At 36.8% G+C, this 21,299-nt stretch overlaps 1 protein-coding gene across 13 annotated transcripts in view; it reads left to right on the forward strand.

Moving 5' to 3' along the window:
* PTPRD (protein tyrosine phosphatase receptor type D) overlaps window positions 1–21,299 on the forward strand; it is a 2,538,842-nt gene that overhangs the window by 2,319,268 nt on the left and 198,275 nt on the right. For all 13 annotated transcript variants that reach the window (XM_061425298.1, XM_061425300.1, XM_061425301.1 and 10 more), the window contains 3 exons: window positions 1,619–1,888; window positions 4,625–5,206; window positions 18,967–19,100. In XM_061425298.1, coding sequence (XP_061281282.1) covers window positions 1,619–1,888; window positions 4,625–5,206; window positions 18,967–19,100 — 986 coding nt within the window. The remainder of the gene's footprint in view (window positions 1–1,618; window positions 1,889–4,624; window positions 5,207–18,966; window positions 19,101–21,299) is intronic.

A 21,299-nucleotide genomic window follows, 5' to 3' on the forward strand; every position in this document is an offset into this window, starting at 1 on the left:
AATGACTTTGTAGTGGTTCCGCTAATCCCAAGCATGAAGACTAAACTCTCCTCCATTTTTCTTGACATGTTATTTGACACCTCAGAGTCTACACTGGCTCCTGTCTGCTTTGTGTAACCTGTGAATTGGCTGCAGGAGGCATGCCTAGCCCTCTCTTTTCTTCTCCTATGCTTGTCATTCACCCGTGAGGCCATTGCAGCAAGCCCTCTCAAATCCATGGTGGTTTCTCTCATTCTGAAGGACAGCCAAAAAGTTGACAGACAGAATGATTTACTTACGATCTTGGGGTTATGTGGTTGTTTGTTTATTAACATTTATAATTTTAATAATCACTTGATTATCCATATTTAAGGTATGCTCTAAATGATTACCTCTTAATCTAAAATGTTCATGGTATAATGTTTTGCCAATAAAAGCCCAAGATGAATCCTATGTCTCTTACCCTCTTCTTGTACCATGTTTGAGACACATGTACTTAAACACACATAAACGTACAGATTATCTGAAGCAGGAACACTGAACTGTAATTGCTTGTCTTTTTCTGTGTTGTATTGCTTTAATATGATCTGCTGTCTTCATGTCATGTCTCACTGTATGGTTTAGATCAATTGTCCCTCAATTTGAATGTAGGCATAAAAAGCCTCTGACTAGATTTTTGTAGTCATCACCTATATTATTTTATCTTAGATATGAACTGAATGGAATCTTGAATGTGAACTCCCCAGCTCCCTTCCTGAATTTGCAATCCATACCTTTGACAACCTGCCTTCGTCTAATATCTTCTTCCTTTTAATCCTACGATCCTCCCCTAAATCTCTGTCTTAGTCACTGTACTTATCCCTCATCCCTTTGTGTTTAGTTCTTCCCCTGTTACTTCCTTTGCTGCCATTGCTCTTGGATACCAGCCATTCTCCCGTCATCCTAAGCATGGCCTTGAGATTTCACCTTGTGCATGCCTTGCATGTCCCAATCCAGTATCTCTACTGGCATTGGCTTTGTTTCTTCTATGACTATAAATTGATATGTGTATATATTTCTGTGTTTGTTCTGGTGTTAGTGTGAGGTCTTGAGGCTGCGTCTCCTCTGAGTCTGAAAGCAAATAAATTGCACTTTCAGTGTACTCTAGATGATGTTTTCCAGGACTGGGATGTGACAATGTGGTCCCACACATGCGTTCACATCACCTGGAAGAGCACAGCACTGAAGTTGGTTTTGATACTCAATGTAAACCTACTGATGGCCTTCCAGCCCACTTTCCTGCATATACATGAATGCATAGAATCCTTGTTATATGCATGCATGTATATGTTTCTGTGTTTATCTTATGCATGATGTTTGTGTATTGTTAGTTTGTAGATAGTTTTTTTGTGGGGCCCTTGTAGGTCTGAATCAACTTTTGTATGAATGTGTCTAAGATATCAATGACTAAAATAAATTTTTCTGTGTATACACATACCATACTTGTATGGTGTGTATTATCCACAGTTTTACATGTTTTGTTTTTGGACAATCCACAATATGTTTCAATATGTGTCTGTACAGTGCATGTCATGTGTTGAATCAAGCTGTTTTTTCTTGCCTTGTATATTTTATCATCTTCCTTTGTGTTTTGTTCCAGTTCGCCGTGTCCCACCAAGATTCTCTATCCCACCCACTAATCATGAGATCATGCCAGGTGGAAGTGTTAATATCACCTGTGTGGCTGTGGGGTCACCAATGCCTTATGTGAAGTGGATGTTGGGGGCAGAAGATCTGACACCTGAAGATGATATGCCAATAGGAAGAAATGTCCTAGAACTGAATGATGTAAGACAGTCAGCAAATTACACCTGTGTTGCTATGTCGACACTGGGTGTCATTGAAGCAATAGCACAGATCACTGTCAAAGGTATGCTCAGTAGTTCATGCTTGGAGGATCTGGGTACCCTCACATCAACTGACTAATGCCTCTACAAAGTCTGTTCTTGGAATCCTAAAATGAATCAGTTCATTGGTCAGTGTTTCACATATCACAGCCCAGTCTTATTTGTGGTATCACGTTAGATACACATATCTAGGTAGGCACATTCTCTCTTAAAAATATTGACAACCTAAGTCATGATAATTTTCAAAATACTTAAGTGGCAGCCAGGCTCAGGCACTAACAGGGCAGGATGAGGAATGCTCAACATGCTCAGCTGTAATGGTCGGGATGATGTGTACAGGTTTTATATTCATCCAGAACCTTGAGAAGAGGTACATGACAGAAAAATCCAAGTAAGTGTTAATAAATGCTCAAAATCCCAGAAGACAAAAAAAAAGAGTTGAAATCAACATGGTCTAATAATAGATGCTTTAAATTTTTGATAGACCGTGCCATTAAAATGCAAAATGAAAGTGTGATTATATTCTGTTTCAGCTTCATCTCTCACCTTGTGTAGGTGAAGTGCGCAACAATTTTTTTTTTTTCCTTGAAATAAGGGTACTGACTATAACCAAAGAATTATATGCCTTGGTTACTTTTGAATCAAAGGAGGGGAAATGAATATGTGAGGGAACCAGCTGTTTTTACACGGTATTTATAGAATTTTAGAAAACTTTCCTAAAATGAGTCAGTATGAGAGTAACTTTAGATTCCTGCAAATGTCTGGAACTATTGCAAAATGAGCACAAATCATCTTCTCCTTCTAGGAACTGTGACCCTAAAAAAAATAATGGACCACACATAATGTAGTCAGTGTCATACCTTTGACCAAATATATATATACTTACTATATACCATATAAAAGCAATGATGTGACATAAGAACAAGGTACACACCGTTTTCAATATTTCATCATTTAAAATATTAATAGTAATGTTTCATTACATATAATTACTGTACTAAGCATACTATTACAGACACAAAACCTGTACTGTATAATCGGCGTCACTTAGTAAAACTGAAAGTATCTGTTAAATATCAGTAAACACACATCTTTGATTAGCAATATTTTTACTTGCCTCAAGAACACAGAAAAGCATCTAGGGAAAATTCAGGTTATCCGCTTTCTTGCAAAATGCCAGACCAGAATATTTAAACAAATGTCGTTTTATTATTATTTTCCATAAAATCCCTTGGCCAAATATTATCATTCCATGGTTCTTAGAGTCGTATGCAAATATTGAATCACCTTTCCCATACTAACCATGTCAGCTTTAAATATTTGAAGATTTACTAAAGACCTTCAAGAATGCAAAAGCAGGAGTCACATTAAACTAATATCTTGTTCAATTTCTTATCTTTGTTTTCCTGACTCTTGCTACTTCCCTACCCCCTCCTCCTCCAACATAAATAATAAAACATGAGGGTGAAACTTGACAGCAAAGAGTGAATCGAAACTAAAAGCACCTTAGAGAAAGGACTCATTTATTCAGGCAGTCATTTCACAATGCTTCTTAAAACCCTACTCAGGTCTGGACAGTGCTCTAGGTATTGTTGGTGTAACAGTGATCAAGTACAAGTTCGTTATTCTTGAAGAGTTACCATTGTAAGCAGTGTTGTATTTTCTTTAAGTTGAAAAGGAAAGAAGAGTACTAAAGAGCTGTTTATAGGAGTGTTACTTTCTGAGTTTTCTCTAAAAAATCAGCTTGTGAAATTCTCCTTTCTTCCCTAACACCATACTTTTCTGAATCACTGTCCAGGTGAGGTGCTTGAATATGAGGCCACCAGCATAGATGGCTTTCATTCTTAGTTAGTAGCATTTTGAGTCATGCTTTTTTCCTAAAAAAAAATAACATGATTTCTAAAATATGAATTTAAATGAAATGTTTTTCATGTAGCTGTAATATGTTACTCATATTGGATATAGAATATCTATTATGACAATAAAATATTTTAAAAAGAGATTTGTGGATAGGCTTTAATTTAGTTCTTCAGCATACTTTGAATATTAAGTAAAAAAGCATGAATTTGAAATTGATGAATTTGAAATTATTATTCTTTGTTACCTTAAAGTTATTGGTTAGATAATTTATTTAAAAAATTATCATTCTGTTGTCTATGTCATACATCTTGAAAACAAAATGAATACTCTTATAGCAATTGAATACCATTTCATTATACTTAAAATTTTGCTCTTTTCAATGTTTATTAGTATTTAGTTGTATTATTTTTTCAAAGCAAGAATCTCATTGGCCAAGCCTTTGGTTATAATAATTGTAATAATTGGAACCACTGTTTTCTCAGGGTGCCAGATACATTCTAAGAGCATTACTGGATTAGCTCATTAATCTTCACCACAAACTCATGAAATACAGTTACCCAACTGTACAATTCCAATAATACATTTTTTCCTATTTTCACATGAGAAAACTAAAGCAAACTGAAATTAAGCAATGTATCCAGCATCTCATAGATAATAAATGGTGAATTTCATTATCAGCCCCAAAATGCAACGCTATGTAATACACTTCTAGTCACCTGGGGTTTGTCACCTGCGCATGTCTTACTGTACATCCTGACCACTTAGAAAACTACTCTGCTATGATTTCATCTAATTAAATCTCCGCTAGATATATAATCCTATTATTCTAATACTAGAGTTACGGAATCTCGTGATTTCTTAAAGACAATGGGTGCTCATGGCCTTTTTTCTCCCTCAAGCCTTACCCAAACCTCCAGGAACTCCTGTCGTGACTGAGAGCACTGCTACAAGCATCACACTGACGTGGGACTCCGGGAACCCTGAGCCGGTCTCTTACTACATCATTCAGCATAAACCTAAAAATTCTGAGGAACCTTACAAAGAAATTGATGGGGTGGCAACGACACGCTACAGTGTCGCCGGACTGAGCCCCTACTCGGATTACGAATTCAGGGTCGTTGCTGTCAATAACATCGGGCGGGGGCCTCCCAGCGAGCCTGTGCTGACGCAGACCTCAGAGCAAGCACCGTCCAGTGCCCCGCGGGATGTCCAGGCACGGATGTTGAGTTCAACCACCATCTTGGTCCAGTGGAAGGAGCCTGAAGAGCCAAATGGACAGATCCAAGGATACAGAGTTTATTATACAATGGATCCCACTCAGCATGTCAACAACTGGATGAAGCACAATGTAGCTGACAGCCAGATCACTACTATAGGCAACTTAGTGCCCCAGAAAACGTATTCCGTCAAAGTCCTGGCTTTCACCTCAATTGGAGATGGTCCTCTTTCAAGTGACATTCAAGTCATTACTCAGACAGGAGGTAGGTCTGCTTCTGAATGGGGAGTCGGGTGGAGAAGAGTTGGTGCGAAGAAATGGCAGGGGCAGAAACAAAGAACAAAGATAGTAGACGTTTTAGTTTTTGAGATTTAGAGCTTCTAAGTAAGGAGTTAAGGCATGTAAAGAGGAACAGGCATGGACACTGAAAGACTATAAATAATACAGTCCTTTGAAAAGAGGATATATTTAACATCTTTTTTTTTAATTGAAATATGGTTGGTGTACAATATTACATAGGTTTCCAGTGTACCATATAGTGATTCACAATTTTTAAAGGTAATGCTCCATTTACGGTTGTTATAAAATACGGGCTAAATATTCCCCATGTTGTGCAATATATCTTTATAGCTTATACCTAGTAGTCTGTAACTCTTACTCTCCTACCCCTATATGTAGCATCCTTTCTTTTTGTATCCAGATGACTTGAAGACTTTCTGCACGAGATGGATGAATGCATCCACCATGCAGCATTTAGAGAATAGAAGAACCATGCTTCTTTGTATTAGCAACTCTGATAGAATAGTACCAAAAATTTATTTAGTCTGTGGAGGGGTGGATAATTCAAGATAAAGTTAAAACTAAAACCATTTGTCAGGAGGCCTTGGGTATTTAAATGGCTTATATTTTCCAGGAAGCAGCTTGCTTAAAAATTAATATTCTGTTAATGTTTTTGATTTTTTTTTTCTTTCTATGGGCTCACGGGTAAAGACAGTTACCAATATCTGAAATCAAACTTTGGGGCCTTATTCACCCATTTTACTGGATGTTAGAGCAGACACCAGTGATTTTATGAAGAAAAACTTGGCGCTTCTAGTAGTTTTATTTTTATAAGAGGATACCAGATTTCTGTGGTCTTAGATTCAAATTGATCAGTTCATCATGGGATGAGTTTTGCCTGGGAAATCCCAAGGGCAGAGGAGCCTGGTGGGCTGCAGTCCAAATGGTTGGGCATGACTGAACATGCTTACACATACACGGGAATAGGCATAGTGGGTTTTTTTTAAGTTTATTCTTAAATATCTGAGAACTGTTCATATGACTGTTTATTATGTTGGAGCCTCTTAAACTTGTACTGGGGCTTCCTGGTGGCTCAGATGGTAAAGAATCTGCCTCCAATGCTGGAGACCGGGTTTAATCCCTGGGTGAGGAAGATCCCCTGGAGAAGGAAATGGCAACCCACTCCAGTATTCTTGCCTGGAGAACCCCATGCACAGAGGAGCCTGATGGGCTACAATCCATGGGATCGCAAAGAGTTGGACACGACTGAGTGACTGACGCTTTCAAACCTGCATTAATCTGTGATTTTCTTGGCGGCATGCCATTGGTTTGTTCTGGGGATCCACATATGAATCATACAATTGGAGATCGTGTCTATAATCTGTAGTCATAGCTCATGGGTAATCCTGAGAATGAATTATTACATTTTCTCAGCTGTCAAAAGTTGATAAACTTATGTGTAACCACTGACTTGTTTTTATGTTGTGGACTTTCTGAATCTTGTGGCTGAGAACTTTCGCCTTGGCTACTAGAAATCTAGTATGTTTGTAGTTCTCCTACCTTTATTTTCATACTATTATTTGGTTCTTACTGGCTTGTTCATGGGTTTATCACTAAAATATCAAAAATATAACTGTAGAAGTGTTTTATCATAGTTATACTAAAAATCATGTATCTTCTTGATTTGGCTTTTACTGTGTTCACGGTTCTGTGTTTGTTATGTTAATATGCATGAAAGTATTATAGAGTAAGTTTTTCATAAGTTTCTCATTGAAAATGTAGAAATCAGTGAATCTCATTCTTTTTCTCGACTGAAAATAGTCAACTGTTGAGATTATTTTTTATTATACTATTCTAGCAGTTAAATAGGGAGAAGGCAACGGCACCCTACTCCAGTACTCTTAACTGGAAAATCCCATGGACGGAGGAGCCTGGTAGGCTGCAGTCCATGGGGTCTCTGCGAGTCGGACACGACTGAGTGACTTCACTTTCACTTTTCACTTTCATGCATTGGAGAAGGAAATGGCAACCCACTCCAGTGTTCTTGCCTGGAGAATCCCAGAGACGGAGGAGCCTGGTGGGCTGCAGTGCATGGGGTCGCGAAAAGTCGGGCACAACTGAGCGACTTCCCTTTCACTTTTCACTTTCATGCATTGGAGAAGGAAATGGCAACCCACTCCAGTGTTCTTGCCTAGAGAATCCCAGGGACGGGGGAGCCTGGTGGGCTGCTGTCTCTGGGGTTGCAGAGTCTGACACAACTGAAGCGACTTAGCAGCAACAGCAGCAGTTAAATAACCATTAAAGATATAAGAAGGTATACAGGAAGAGTATATATCTATACTCAAGTTCTAGGTTTTTAGATTTTTCAGCTTTTATACTGTAAGAAACTCTGATCTTAGAGTAATGTAACCAAGGTTTGAATCCGTAAGTCCCATTTTTAGCTCTATAACCTTTGACAAGTTCCTTCATCTCTCTGAACTTCAGTTTTCTCATCTAAAGTAATAACCACCTTATAGTGTTTAGGGGTAGTAGTTTTTTGTTTTGTTTTGTTTTAATTTTCCTAAGGCTGCTATACAAAATGCTACTTCCTGCGTGGCTGAAACAATAAAAATGGATCATCTTTTGTTGTGGTGACTAGAAGTTTGAGAACCAAGTGTCAGCAGGCTTGCTTCTAGGAGAGCTGTCAGCGAGGCCCTGGGGCTCACTCCTAGCTTTTGGTGGTTTGCTGGTAATCTTGGCTGTTCCTCAGCTTATAGAAGCATCACTGTGATTTCTGCCTACATTGTTCATGGCCTTCTCCCTGGGTGCATGTTCCTCTGTCCAAATTTCCCTTTTTTATAAGGTATCAGTCATAATGGTTTAGGGCCCAACCTAATGATACCATGTAATCCTGATAATGACTAATTACATCTAATATAATGACTGATTCTATCTGCAGTAATTTTATTTCCAAATAAGGTCACTTAATAAGGTTCTTAGTATTAGGAATTCAACATATGATAATTTTTGTGGGAGACTCTTCAACCCGTAACAAGACTATCAATTAGATAATGGACAGAAATATTTTATAACTTCAGTTGTATATAACCATCATCATCATCATCATAACAGGCTGGGCAGTCTGCTTCTGGGTGTATTAATTCTTCTTACTCATTTAGATAGATGTGGAATTATCTCAAGTAAATGGAGGATCAGTAAAGGTAAAAAGAGTCAGTAACTTCCTTTGGGTCATAGGTTATTAATTGGACACTCTAGATTCTTTTATGCACCATTATCTTTTCTATTACTTTTCAGAATTTTTATTTGGTATCGGGTATAGCTGATTGAGAAACAGTGTTGTGATAGCTTTAGGTGAGTGCTGAAGGAACTCTGCCATACCTATACATGTATCCATTCTCCCCTAGATTCCCCTCCCACCCAGGCTGCCACATATCATGGGGCGGAGTTTCATGTGCTATGCACTGTGACCTTGTCGGTTATGCATTTTAAGTATAGCAGTGTGTCCATGTCCATCTGAAACTCCCTAACTCGCTCCCCTGCTTCTTACCCCTGTCAGCCATAGGCTTGTTCTCCAGCTCTGTGAGTCTGTTTCTGTTATGTCAGTTCATTTGTATTGTTTCTTTTTAGGTTCCACATATAAGGGATGTCTTAGGATAGTTCTCCTTCTCTGTCTCACTTCACGTGGTAGGACCTTCTCCAGGTTCATGCATGTTGCTACACATGGAATTATTTCGTTCTTTCTATCGGCTGGTTATATTCCATTGCATATATGTACCATGTCTCTATCCATTCCTCTGTCAATGGACTTTTCGGTTGCTTCCATGTCTTGGGTATTGGGTATTGTAAACAGTGCTGCAACGAACACTGCTGTACATATATCTTTTCGGATCTTGTTTTTCTCCAGATATAGGCCCAGGAGTGGGATTGCAGGGTCATATGGCAACTCTGTTTTTAATTTTTTAAGAAATCTCCATACCATTGCTGTACCAATGTATATTCTACCAGCAGTGTTGGGAGGGTTCCCTTTTCTCCACACCTTCCCTGGCATTTATTGTTTGTGGATTTTTTCATGATAGCCATTCTGGCTGCTATGAGGTGATATCTCATTGTGGTTCTGACTTGCATTTCTTTAATAATTAGCAACATGGAACATCTTTTCACGTGCCTGTTGACCATCTGTATTCTTCTCTGAAGAAATATGTGTTTAGGTCTTCTGCCCATTTTGAGTGGGTTGTTATGATACTGTTAAGCGTCATGAGCTATTTGTCAATTTTTGAGACTAGTTCCTTATCCCTTATCCTAATACCCATTGGTGGGTTGTCTTTTTATTTTCTTGTTTCCTTTGCTGAAGCACCATTGTCTTTTAAATTAATAATTTACAAATGTCTTATTTATTTTTTTTTGGTTCTTACTAGGTTTTTGAACAGAGGCAGGAAATACAGAGTTTCAAGTATTGTATTCAAGAATTAAGGATGATTTACTTCTGAAATACTTGTAGTAGCTATTCGATTATCCTAGTACAGAGGTACACTAAACCGTTTAGATAGGAAAAAAATATGTACTTATCTAAAAGAAGAAGGAATACCTTTTTAATAGGTTATTATACTTGATCACTAAATCTGCTTCTTAATTTTCTAACTACAAATTTTAGCATGAATATCAAAGTGTTTCATATTTTTTTTTCTTATGACAGGAGGATTTAGCTAAGAAACCAAATAGTTTCTGAAACTAAATTCAACCAAAACATAAGAATCTTTGCGAATCATGAGTATCCTTATCTTAAGAACATGAAATGGCAGACGATAATGCTTTTAGTCACAATTTAATGAAAGATATAGAACTGATGTTTCAGTAGACCATATTTTGATTTTCTGTATTACCAGGGGACATAATGTAACATAAATCATTACTCAGTGAAGGTAATATTATGACAAGAGCAATTGAGTTAATGTGATCCAGGGACTCTGTACCTAAAAAAAAAAAAAAATCTAGATGAATGGGTCACAGATGCATTAGAATAGCTGTTATCAATTTCTGTTTAACTTTTTTTTTTTTTTTACATTAAGGTATTTCCAAGAACCTTGCATAATAGTTGTGATTTTAATACCCATTGATTGAGAAGATATATAATGACATGATGACTTGTGCCTGCCAAGATCAATAGGCTAAGAAAACCTTCCACAATGGCACAATGATTTGATCTGTTCTCCAGACTTAATTAACAAAGGCCATTTGATGTTAGTGGACACCTGCCAAATACAATGATGTTAGTTCTGATATAATTAATGCTGAGATGCTCTTGATTAGCTAATTCATAGAACCACTGCTCACCAAAACATAAAACCATTATAAAATATTATTTTATTAGGTTATATAAAATTTAAGTTTATGATTATTCTCACTAATATTTTGTCTTTTCCAAAAAACTACAAAAATACACAGGTCAGTAATATATCTATATGAACTTCTCAAATATATTTTAATTTTATATCCAGAGAGAGATATATTGTATGTCTACTTAATCAGAAAGGTACATTCATTATATTACCTTTAATCCCCTGACAATAACATTCCTGTTTTTGTTTAAAATCAGACTCTGCAGAAACGGTAATTAGAAATAAAGTGAGTTTAAGAGAGACATTATTACTTTTGATTTTTTCTAAGAGTACCATCATACATATTGATATAAATGGAGTTGATGTAAATTCATAATTTCTAGTAATATAGACAATCAAAATATCTGTCTATTGTTGTTCAGTCACTTAGTTGTGTCCAACTCTGCGACCCTATGGACTGCAGCACACCAGACTTCCCTGTTCTTCGCCATCTCCCAGAGCTTGCTCAGACTCATGTCCATTGAGTCAGTGATGCCATCCACCCATCTCATCCTCTGCCATCCCCATCTCCTCCTGCCTTCAACCTTGCCCAGCATCAGGGTCTTTTATAATGAGTCAACTCTTTGCCTCAGGTAGCCAAACTGTTGGAGCTTCAACTTCAGCATCAGTCCTTCCAATGACTATTCTGGGTTGATTTCCTTTAGGATTGACTGGTTTGACCTCCGTTTAGTCCAGGGGACTCTCAAGAGTTTTCTCTAACAGCACAGTTCAAAAGCATCAATTATTCCATGCTCAGCCTTCTTTATGGCCAACTCTCACATCTGTACATGACTGCTGTCAAAACCAAAGCTTTAACTGTAACTATATGGACCTTTGTTGGCAAAGTAATGTCTCTGCTTTTTAATAAGTTCTCCAGGTTTATCATAGCTTTTCTTCCAAAGAGCAAGCATATTTTAATTTCATGGCTGTAGTCACCATCTACAGTGATTTTTGAGCCCAAGAAAATAAAATCTGTCACTATTTCCATTGTTTCCCCCTCTATTTGGCCATGAAGTGATGGGACCAGATGCCATCATCTTAGTTTTTTGAATGTTGAGTTTTAAGACAGCTTTTTCTTTTTTCACTCTCCTCTTTCACTTTCATCAAGCAGCTCTTTAGTTCCTCTTTGCTTTCTGCCATCAGGGTGGTGTCATTGCAAATCTGAGGTAGTTGATATTTCTCCCAGCAATCTTGATTCCAGCTTGTGCTTCATCCAGACCAGCATTTTGCATGATGTACTCTGCATAGAAGTTAAATAAGCAAGGTGACAATATACAGCCTTGACATACTCCTTTCCCAATTTGGAACCAGTTCCTTGTTGCATGTCTGGTTCTAACTGTTGCTTTTTGGCCTGTATACAGGTTTCTCAGGAGTCAGGTAAAGTAGTCTGGTATTCCCATCTCTCTTTAAGAATTTTCCACAGTTTGTTTTGATTCACAAAGTCAAAGGCTTTAGTGTATCAGTGAAGTAGAAGTAGATTTTTTTTTTTCTGGAATTCTATTGCTTTTTCTATGATCCAACAGATGTTGGCAATTTGACCTCTGTTTTCTCTGCCTTTCTAAATCCATCTTGAACATCTGGAAGGACTTGGTTCACAAGACCTTGTTGAACCTACAGTTGAAGCTCGTTTGGAAGATCTTAAGCATACTTTGCAAGCCTGTGAAATGGGTGCAATAGTGTGATAGTTTGAACATTCTTCGGCATTGCCTTTCTTTGAGTTTGGAATGAAAACTGACCATTTCCAGTCCTGTGGCCACTGATGAGTCTTCCAGATTGGCTCACATTTTAAGTACAGCACTTTAACAGCATCATCTTAAGGATTTGAAATAGCTCAGCTGGAAACCCATCACCACCACTAGCTTTGTTTGTAATGATGCTTCGTATGGCCCACTTGACTTCACACTCCAGGATGTCTGGCTCTAGGTGTGTGATCACATTATTGTGGTTATCCAGGTCATTAAGATCTTTTTTTGTTTAGTTTTTCTGTAACTTTTTGCCACCTCCTCTTAGTATCTTTTTCTTCTGTTAAGACCATACCATTTCCTTTATTGTGCTCATTTTGCATGAAATGTTCCCTTGGTATCTCTAATTTTCTTGCAAAGTTCTCTTGTCTTTTTCAATTCTGTTGTTTTCCTCTCTTTGCATTGTTCACTTAGGAAGGCTTCCTTATCTCTCCTTGCTCTTGTTTCAAACTCTGCATTCAGATGGATATATCTTTCTTTTTCTCATTTGCCTTTTGCTTCTCTTCTTTTCTCAGCTATTTGTAAGTTTCCTCAGACAACCACTTTGACTTTTTGCGTATCTTTTTCTTGGATATCTATTTATAGTCAGTAATATAGTCCCTTAATTATGAATATTAGTGCAGATGAAACTATCACATAATCTTTAAATGATTCTAAATATAAAAAAGTTTTGGCTAAAATCATTATTTTCTAAATGTATGGATTAATCATCCAGAGTTTCCATCGCTTTAACTTCTGGCATTATAATTACTTGCGACTAGTTCGCCTTGAAAATACGTGGACTGTATGGTCATTGACAAGGGAAGTATTTATGTTATGTTGGGGAAAAACTCTGCTATGGAAAAACACCTTCAGAAAAGATGTCTGTTATAGTTTTCTCATGTATATAATTATATAAGAATGTAGGGTAACTATATTTTACAAAAGAAGTACAAATAAAACTCTTCTAAAGAAATGTAATAAATTAACATCTTCAACCTGTGCACTGAAATAAATGTTGTATGTTGTTCATGCTAATGGCACAATCATAAAGTTATTAAATACTAATGCGTGTCTTTTTTCTGAACTTTCTTTAGAAAACACATCTGACCTCTAATTCTTCTATGCATTCAATAAATTCTTGGAGAAAGTACTGATTTTTATGTGCAGACCTTAATAGTATAGGTCTTTGAAAGGAAAATAATTATATGCATTTACTAAGTAAATATTAATGAGTGGTATCAACTTTAAATGTTTTGAAGAAGCAAAATTGTAATAGAACTATGACATTTTAGAGACATTGTGCTTTAGATTTTCATAATTTTTAAATCATTTCATTACTATTAAATATATATATCAACAAGTCAATATAGGCAAATTAAAAAAGACTGATTTCCAATAACAAAAATTTAAATGCTTTTTCTAGGTTATTTTAGCAATGAGTAAAAGAGCTGTTTCTATAAATACAACTGTAATAAAATTTAACTTTTTCTTATTGATGTCTAATGACAGTTGAGAACAAGGTTTAGGCAGGTGCTTGTGTATTAAGTACTACTTTTGTCAATAATATATCTGTAGCACTTAGAAATCCGACTCCTTGTTTGAATTTGGTTTTGTTTTACTACCACTATAATTCTGGCTGTTGTTTTTATTGTTGTTGTTACCATTTGTCAATATGCTAGATACTCACATTTTAAAATATGTACCTTATTAGAGCACTAGCTATTTTAACAATAAGTTATTTGTTTTTTTTTTTTAATCTCTTGGTACATTTCATATTTATACTATGGTGAGGCAAAATTGTTTTTTAGCCAGCTTATATGTGTGCTAACCTGTTTCTCTTCTAAAATCTACTGAAATTTTATTTCTTCTAATTATCAAAGTTTAGATATCATGCAGATTTTCTTTTCACTTTTTATTCATTCTCCATTCTCTTTAAGTTGCCTTCAGATATTTGTATTGAGTATAATTGTATTACTATGCAAATATTTTACATTTCTCAATGGGTTATAATCTTATTTTAGGGAACTGATAACCCATATTTGTATTTCTTTGTGGACATTAAATAAGCAATCAAGAAGAAGGATATAACAGCACTTCACCAAATATAAGGATTTATTAAATACAATTTTAAAGAAAAACTATTTTTACATTCTTTTTCTCTTTCCACATGTAAATTTTTTGGTTTCTGGTCACAGTTACTACACTTACATTTCTGGATGAGTTTTGTTGTTGTTCTTCTTCTTTTTCCATATGTTTTCCAGAGTCTTAGATTTTCCCCTAAAATGAATCTGAGGTTCGTTAGTGAGAGAAATGGTACAAAACAGGAAAGCTCTTAATAGAATAAAAATTAAATATACATAGTCTAACCTGAAGTAAATGAGATAAAAGAATGTTAGTAAGTGTGAGGTGTAAACATTGTGAGAGTATTTTATATATATATATGCTGCTTCTGCTGCTAAGTTGCTTCAGTCGTGTCCGACTCTGTGCAACCCCATAGACGGCAGCCCACCAGGCTCCCTCATCCCTGGGACTCTCCAGGCAAGAACACTGGAGTGGGTTGCCATTTCCTTCTCCAATGCATGAAAGGAAAAGGAAAAGTGAAAAGTGAAAGTGAAGTCCCTCAGTTGTGTGTGTGTGTGTGTGTGTGTGTGTGTGTGTGTATGTGTATCCGGAGGGAAAAGGAAAAGGGGAGAGGGAGGGAGACAGGGAAGGAGAGAAAGAGGGAAAAGGGTATGGAAAAAGATAAATATAAATGTTAACAGAGCCTTTGTAGCATTGTATTTGGTGTAAAATTCTGACCGATGATGAAATTTCCCTGTGTCTCCAAGTGGCACAGACAAAATAAATATGACAGTTGGGAGTCCACTAAAGTGTTTTCTTCTAAACATATATTATGATCATTAGGACTAATTTGTTTGGGGAATATATAAATAAATACATTACTATCATAGCTTTTTTTTTTGTTTTTTTTTTTGGCTTTAAAGCCTCAGCTTCATTGTGGATGTTTCAGCACTGACTAAATGATAATGAGGAAGCAATATCTTTAGGTGAACCCACAGTTCCCTGGTGGCTCAGACAGTAAAGAATCTGCCTGCAGAGCAGGAGACATGGGTTCGATTCCTGAGTTGGGAAGATCCCCTGGAGAATGGATAGGCTACCCACTCCAGTATTCTTTGGCTTCCCTGGTGGCTCAAACGGTAAAGAGCCTGTGTGCAGTGCAGGAGACCAGTGTTCAATCCCTGGGTCGGGAAGATCCCCTGGAGGAGGGCATGGCAACCCACTCCAGTGTTTTTGCCTAGAGAATTCCAGAGACAGGGGAGCTTGGAAGGCTACAGTCCGTAGGTTTGCAAAGAGTCAGACAGGACTGAGTGACTTTCACTTTCCCAATTCCCAAGAAAGTCTGAGTAGTGTCACCCTTAAGACACATGTGGGCACAGAACCTGATATAACAACAAAAAAAAATCTTTTAAGCCCTGATCCATATGCTAGATTTTGTCTGTAGACATCTTTTGCCCAATAGTGTTTTCTATTTCATTTCAACTGTTTCAGTTTATTTAAGATTATAAAGAAATTGAAAGATTTTACCTAGAAGATTCATTATCAACTTCTGTTGAAAAATCAGAAGCTTGGGCAAGTCTGAACCCACATCCCACAAGGCAGTCGTCTCCTGGCTCAGAGCATCACTGACTCCTTCTGGTGGCCCAGGCACTCCCGTGACCCTGTGTCCACATGGCCTTCTCATCCGCCTGGCATTTCTAGGCACTGGTATTTCTACTACAAGTTTACAGTCTAATAAATTATCTGCCAGCCCACTTCAAAAAAGATGGTGAAAGCAGAGGAGGAGAACCTCATTGTATTATGTAGCAGAGGAGGACAACCTCATTGTACTATTTAAAAAGTCTATCCAGTCGCGTAATCACTACTTACTTACTTTGTGCAAGGATAAAATGAACATTTACACCCTCTGAGACTCTGATGTAGCTATTTCATTATTTAGAAAGAGAGAGCTTTGAATAGAACCAAACAGAATTAGGGGATTAAAGGAAGTGTATGGCACTAAACAAGGATGAAACATCGGGACCTACCAGGAATTTGTTTGAGACAAATTAAAAGCAAAAAAGTAAACAGTTTAAGTAAGAAAAAGTTAATTAGATTCCCACAATGTTTTCAGTCACTGTCACTCAATTTATTATTAGCATTAGCAGGGAGGAAATATATAACCAGCATTTATTATCCTGAGAGCAGCCTTTCAATACTGTCTGTGTTGTTAATTCTTGACAGTACTTTATTCGGTTTGGATTATGTCAGAAGTTATCACAAGGTGTTCTTTCCCAGACTTGTGGAAGTTGGAATAAAACTAGAGAAAAAGAAGTGACTGCATACATATGCATAGGCATGTGTATTTTTAGGTTGAGAAAACCTTTCATCGTCTGAATATTAGAATTCAAACATCATTCTCCCATCTGTCTGATCATTCTTGGCTTCCATTGTTGCTCCTGCCTGTGATATTGGTATTTTCCTTTAAAAATAATGCATTTTCTCTTTGATTTGCTGTTTGCCTGATTGTTTTCTTATTTTCTTCTGTTCTACCTTCTCTTGCTCTTGATCTCTTATCTTCTTTTGTCTCTACCTCTCACCTCTCAGTGTGAATGATTGTGTTAGGTCACCTATTGGGCAGGTTCTTAAAAAAAAAATAGATACCCAGTTCAGAAAGTACATTCCTGGAGGCATCAAATTAATGAGTATCTCAAAGCCTGTGGTACAACAGGGGAGAAAAGAAGATTAATTAGAAATATGAAGTACTGATTATTGGCCTTACGCATCAGTCCAGACACAAGTGTATGCACTTATTCACACACACACACACACACACACACACTCACAGGTTAACAGACCAGATGAGGAATGAAATGATAATTAGGGATCCCAGAAACCATTGTAGGTCCTTTTAAACTTGAATCTCTTTTTCAAACAAAAGGCAGTTTTTTAGTCGTACTGCAGAGAGATGACTACAGAAAGAAAAGGAAGCATTACATTTTATATTTCCAACGACTTTCTTTCTGAAAATGATGCTTTAATTATTGTTTAAGAAATTGATGTCAAAAAAAAAAAAGAAATTGATGTCATACATCAGCTACAAGTTATGTTGTTTGTACATATTTTTGAATGCTTATGCTCATTTGCCAAAAATACTTGAGGTGTTCTTTTCCCCTCTGGTATGGAGTATTATTCTTATCTTTTTTTAATTTAAATATACACACAATTCTCATGTGAACGTGTGGGCATACGGACATATATTCAGATATGGCACTTTGAAACATACCATAATATCAGGAGTAATGATCAAAATATTTAATGGCCACCAAGACATGGGCACCAGCCAGAGTAGACATTGGGCAAGAACAATGTAAGTAAGGGTAATTGTGCCACTGATGCCCTGAAGTGCATTAGCCTTGTATATAATTGGTAGAGGACCTCATGGGATTAGGTGCTAACTAGGAGGTTGGTGTTAGTAAAATTTATTCTAATTCAACATTCGGGTAAGGTGTTTTCAACTAGATCCAATTCTTGATTTCATCTGTATATAGCTGTTCCAAATTGTCTATTGCATGGATCATATGACCAAGGTACAAATTATAGATGACCTCTATTAAATTCCTGTGAAAGTGAAAGTGTTAGTTGCTCAATCATGTCTGATTCTTTGTGATCCCATGGACTGTAGCTTACCACACTTCTATGTCCATGGAGTTCTCCAGGCAAGAATACTGAAGTGGGTTGCCATTCTCTTCTCCAGGGGAACAGCTCAACCCAGGGATCGAACCCTGGCCTCCCACATTCCTAGCAGATTCTTTACTGTCTGAGCCACCAGGGAAAGCTATATTAAATTCGTATATTTGTGATTGTAAGTGTGGTCTATAAACTTTTTAACTTGTGTAGTAATTTAGTTCTTTCTCACTTGGGACAATATTAAATTTATATTGGGTCTAGTGTATTAACTCATATAAACTCATTTAGAGATTAGAAAGAATTGTTAGTGTTAGGTTTTTAAATTCTCTTTATTTTACATCTGTTTAAAAATGGGTTGGTAACCAAAAAAAATACTAATGATTATGCTTGCCTATAGATTTTGCTAATGGAGTGAAGGTGAGATTTTATAAACCTAATTGGAAATTGTTTTGAAAGTAAACTATAGTACTAAAAAATAAGTTCCTCCTCAATTGTAAAATAGCAATAGCTTTTATGTATTTAACATTTTATGTGATTTAGGCAATCTTCATTCCAAGTGCTCTACATAAATCATGTTGATTGCTCACAACAGTATCATCACATTTATTGCTTATAACAATATTATAATAAATATTATCCTTAAAGTTGAATTCAGAAACTGATATATTTACATTTGCTAATTCCACATCTTACATATATATTAAACCACTCAAGGACAAGGACAATATGTGTAACATTGTCCTTATGCCTTAAAGGAGAAAAAATGGGCTCTTTATTCCTAGGTTAACTTGGACACTGTAAGAAACCTTGCTCTCTGCTCAGCTAATACATGTGAACACTGAAAGGTTAAACAGTTAATGCAAGAATTTCCGATTATTTCTGGTAACAGTGAGCTTAATCCTTTGCTTTTCTGTTTTTAGTCCCAGGGCAGCCACTAAATTTCAAGGCAGAACCTGAATCGGAAACAAGTATTTTGCTGTCTTGGACGCCTCCACGTTCAGACACCATCGCCAGCTATGAACTGGTCTACAAAGATGGGGAGCATGGAGAGGAGGTAGGACTGTGCTTCTCACCTTGTCGCCATTCGTGGCATCGAGACACTACTCTCATTCTGTTTACTTGCCCAAGTTCCGTTAAAAGGTCAGGTAGCTACTGAGGACGTTGGTGGGAAAGATTTATTCATAAAAAGAGAAAATTGACCAAAAAAAAAAAAAAAGAAAGAGTATTTGGAGACTTGATGGGAGTAGGACAGAAGAGACAAAAAAAAAAAAAATGGCTATTGTCTCTAACGGATTTTTTTTTTTTTTTTAATTCGGGTTTCCAAGATGCTTACGGAAGTATTGGGTTGTAAAATAATATACTCCTTGATATTTGGAGATTTCCTTTCTTTGTCTTCTGCATTAAAATACTTAAGTCACAGTTAACACTTGACTAAGTGAGCTCCAAGGCTTTGGGTAGATGAATTTGTCCCAACTGGTTTCAGAGAAAGATGCCCCAGAGCAAATGTTCATTTGTATGCCATTGATTGTTTGATATGAGTGTGTATGTATCTATATGTATATCTATATATCAATACTTATTGGCTTCCCAGATGGTACTAGTGGTAAAGAACCCACCTGCCAATGCAGGAGACACAAGAGATGTGGGTCCAATCCCTAGGTCGGGAAGATCTTCTGGAGGAAGCCATGGCAACCCACTCCAGAATTCTCTACTAGAGAATCCCTGTGGACAGATGAGCCTGGAGGGCTCCGTAGGATCGCAAAGTCCGTAGGATCGCAAAGAATCAGATGCGAATCAATGTGATGCACACACACACACACACACATATAATTTGATTATGTTATGCAAATAAGCATAGAAGGCTAAAAATTGTTAATAGTTACTAAAAAGAAAAAGAAAAATCAGAATAACATACATTTACAGGTACTGTAATAAGGGTTTCACATATATTAACTCAATCCAACAGTAGTGCTTTGTGTCAGCCTCTATTATTAATCTGTTTCCCATATTAACAAAATGGATACAAAGAAAAAAGTTCAAGTATTTGCCCAAAGCCTCATATAGACAATTTATAGAATCTGTTCTCTTGACTTCATGATACACGGGCCTGTGGGTATACTTTGAACAGATTCTATAAATCACTATTAAGATACATCTAATATTTTCAGAAAGGGGATATATGATAATAATATATATTTAATTTGTTATCATGAAACTCATTAGGGAACATCAGGGCAAAAAAGTTTATAAAACTATATGTGAAACTCAATTCACCAAGCCATTTTATTATATCTCTTAGCATTCTTTGTCTTAAAAAAGGCCAACTTCACAAAGCAAAACAGCCCTGATTTCTAACAAAAAATACTTTTTTAAAAGACTCACAAACACAGTGAACTATTACCGATTAACTTCTGGCTCATCACTTTGAATGCTATACTAAGTTAATGTTAATAAACCTGTTTTATTACATCTCTGAAGTGAGCAGGTTCTAAGAGCAGTGCTTTTAGGTTTAGCTAACAAAGCCAATTCCAATTAATAACTCAACAAATTCTAGAACTAAAGTGTTGATGTAAGTACTCATGTTACAAATGTTTGTAGTACAACATAAATTAACATTAAATTATTTAAAATCCTTCAGTTCAGTTCAGTTCAGTCGCTCAGTCATGTCAGACTCTTTGCCACCCCATGAACCGCAGCACACCAGGCCTCCCTGTCCATCACCAACTCCCGGAGTCCACCCAAACCCATGTCCACTGAGTCGGTGATGCCATCTAACCATCTCATCCTCTGTAGTCCCCTTCTCCTCCTGCCCTAAATCTTTCCCAGCATCAGGATCTTTTCAAATGAGTCAGCTCTTCGCATCAGGTGGCCAAAGTATTGGAGTTTCAGCTTCAACATAAGTCCTTCCAATGAACACCCAGGACTGACCTGCTTTAGGATGGACTGATTGGATATCCTTGCAGTCCAAGGGACTCTCAAAGGGACTCTCAGGAGTCTTTTACAACACCACAGTTCAAAAGCATCAGTTCTTCGGCGCTCAGCTTTCTTTATAGTCCAACTCTCACACCCATAAATGACTACAGGAAAAACCATAGCCTTGACTAGATGGACCTTTATGGACAAAGTAATGTCTCTACTTTTTAATATGCTGTCTAGGTTGGTCATAACTTCCCTTCCAAAGAGTAAGCGTCTTTCAATTTCATGGCTGAAATCACCATCTGCAGTGATTTTCGGAGAGGACAATGGCACCCCA

This window comes from Bos javanicus, chromosome 8, assembly GCF_032452875.1.
Source record: "Bos javanicus breed banteng chromosome 8, ARS-OSU_banteng_1.0, whole genome shotgun sequence".
In the NCBI taxonomy this organism is placed as follows: domain Eukaryota; kingdom Metazoa; phylum Chordata; class Mammalia; order Artiodactyla; family Bovidae; genus Bos; species Bos javanicus.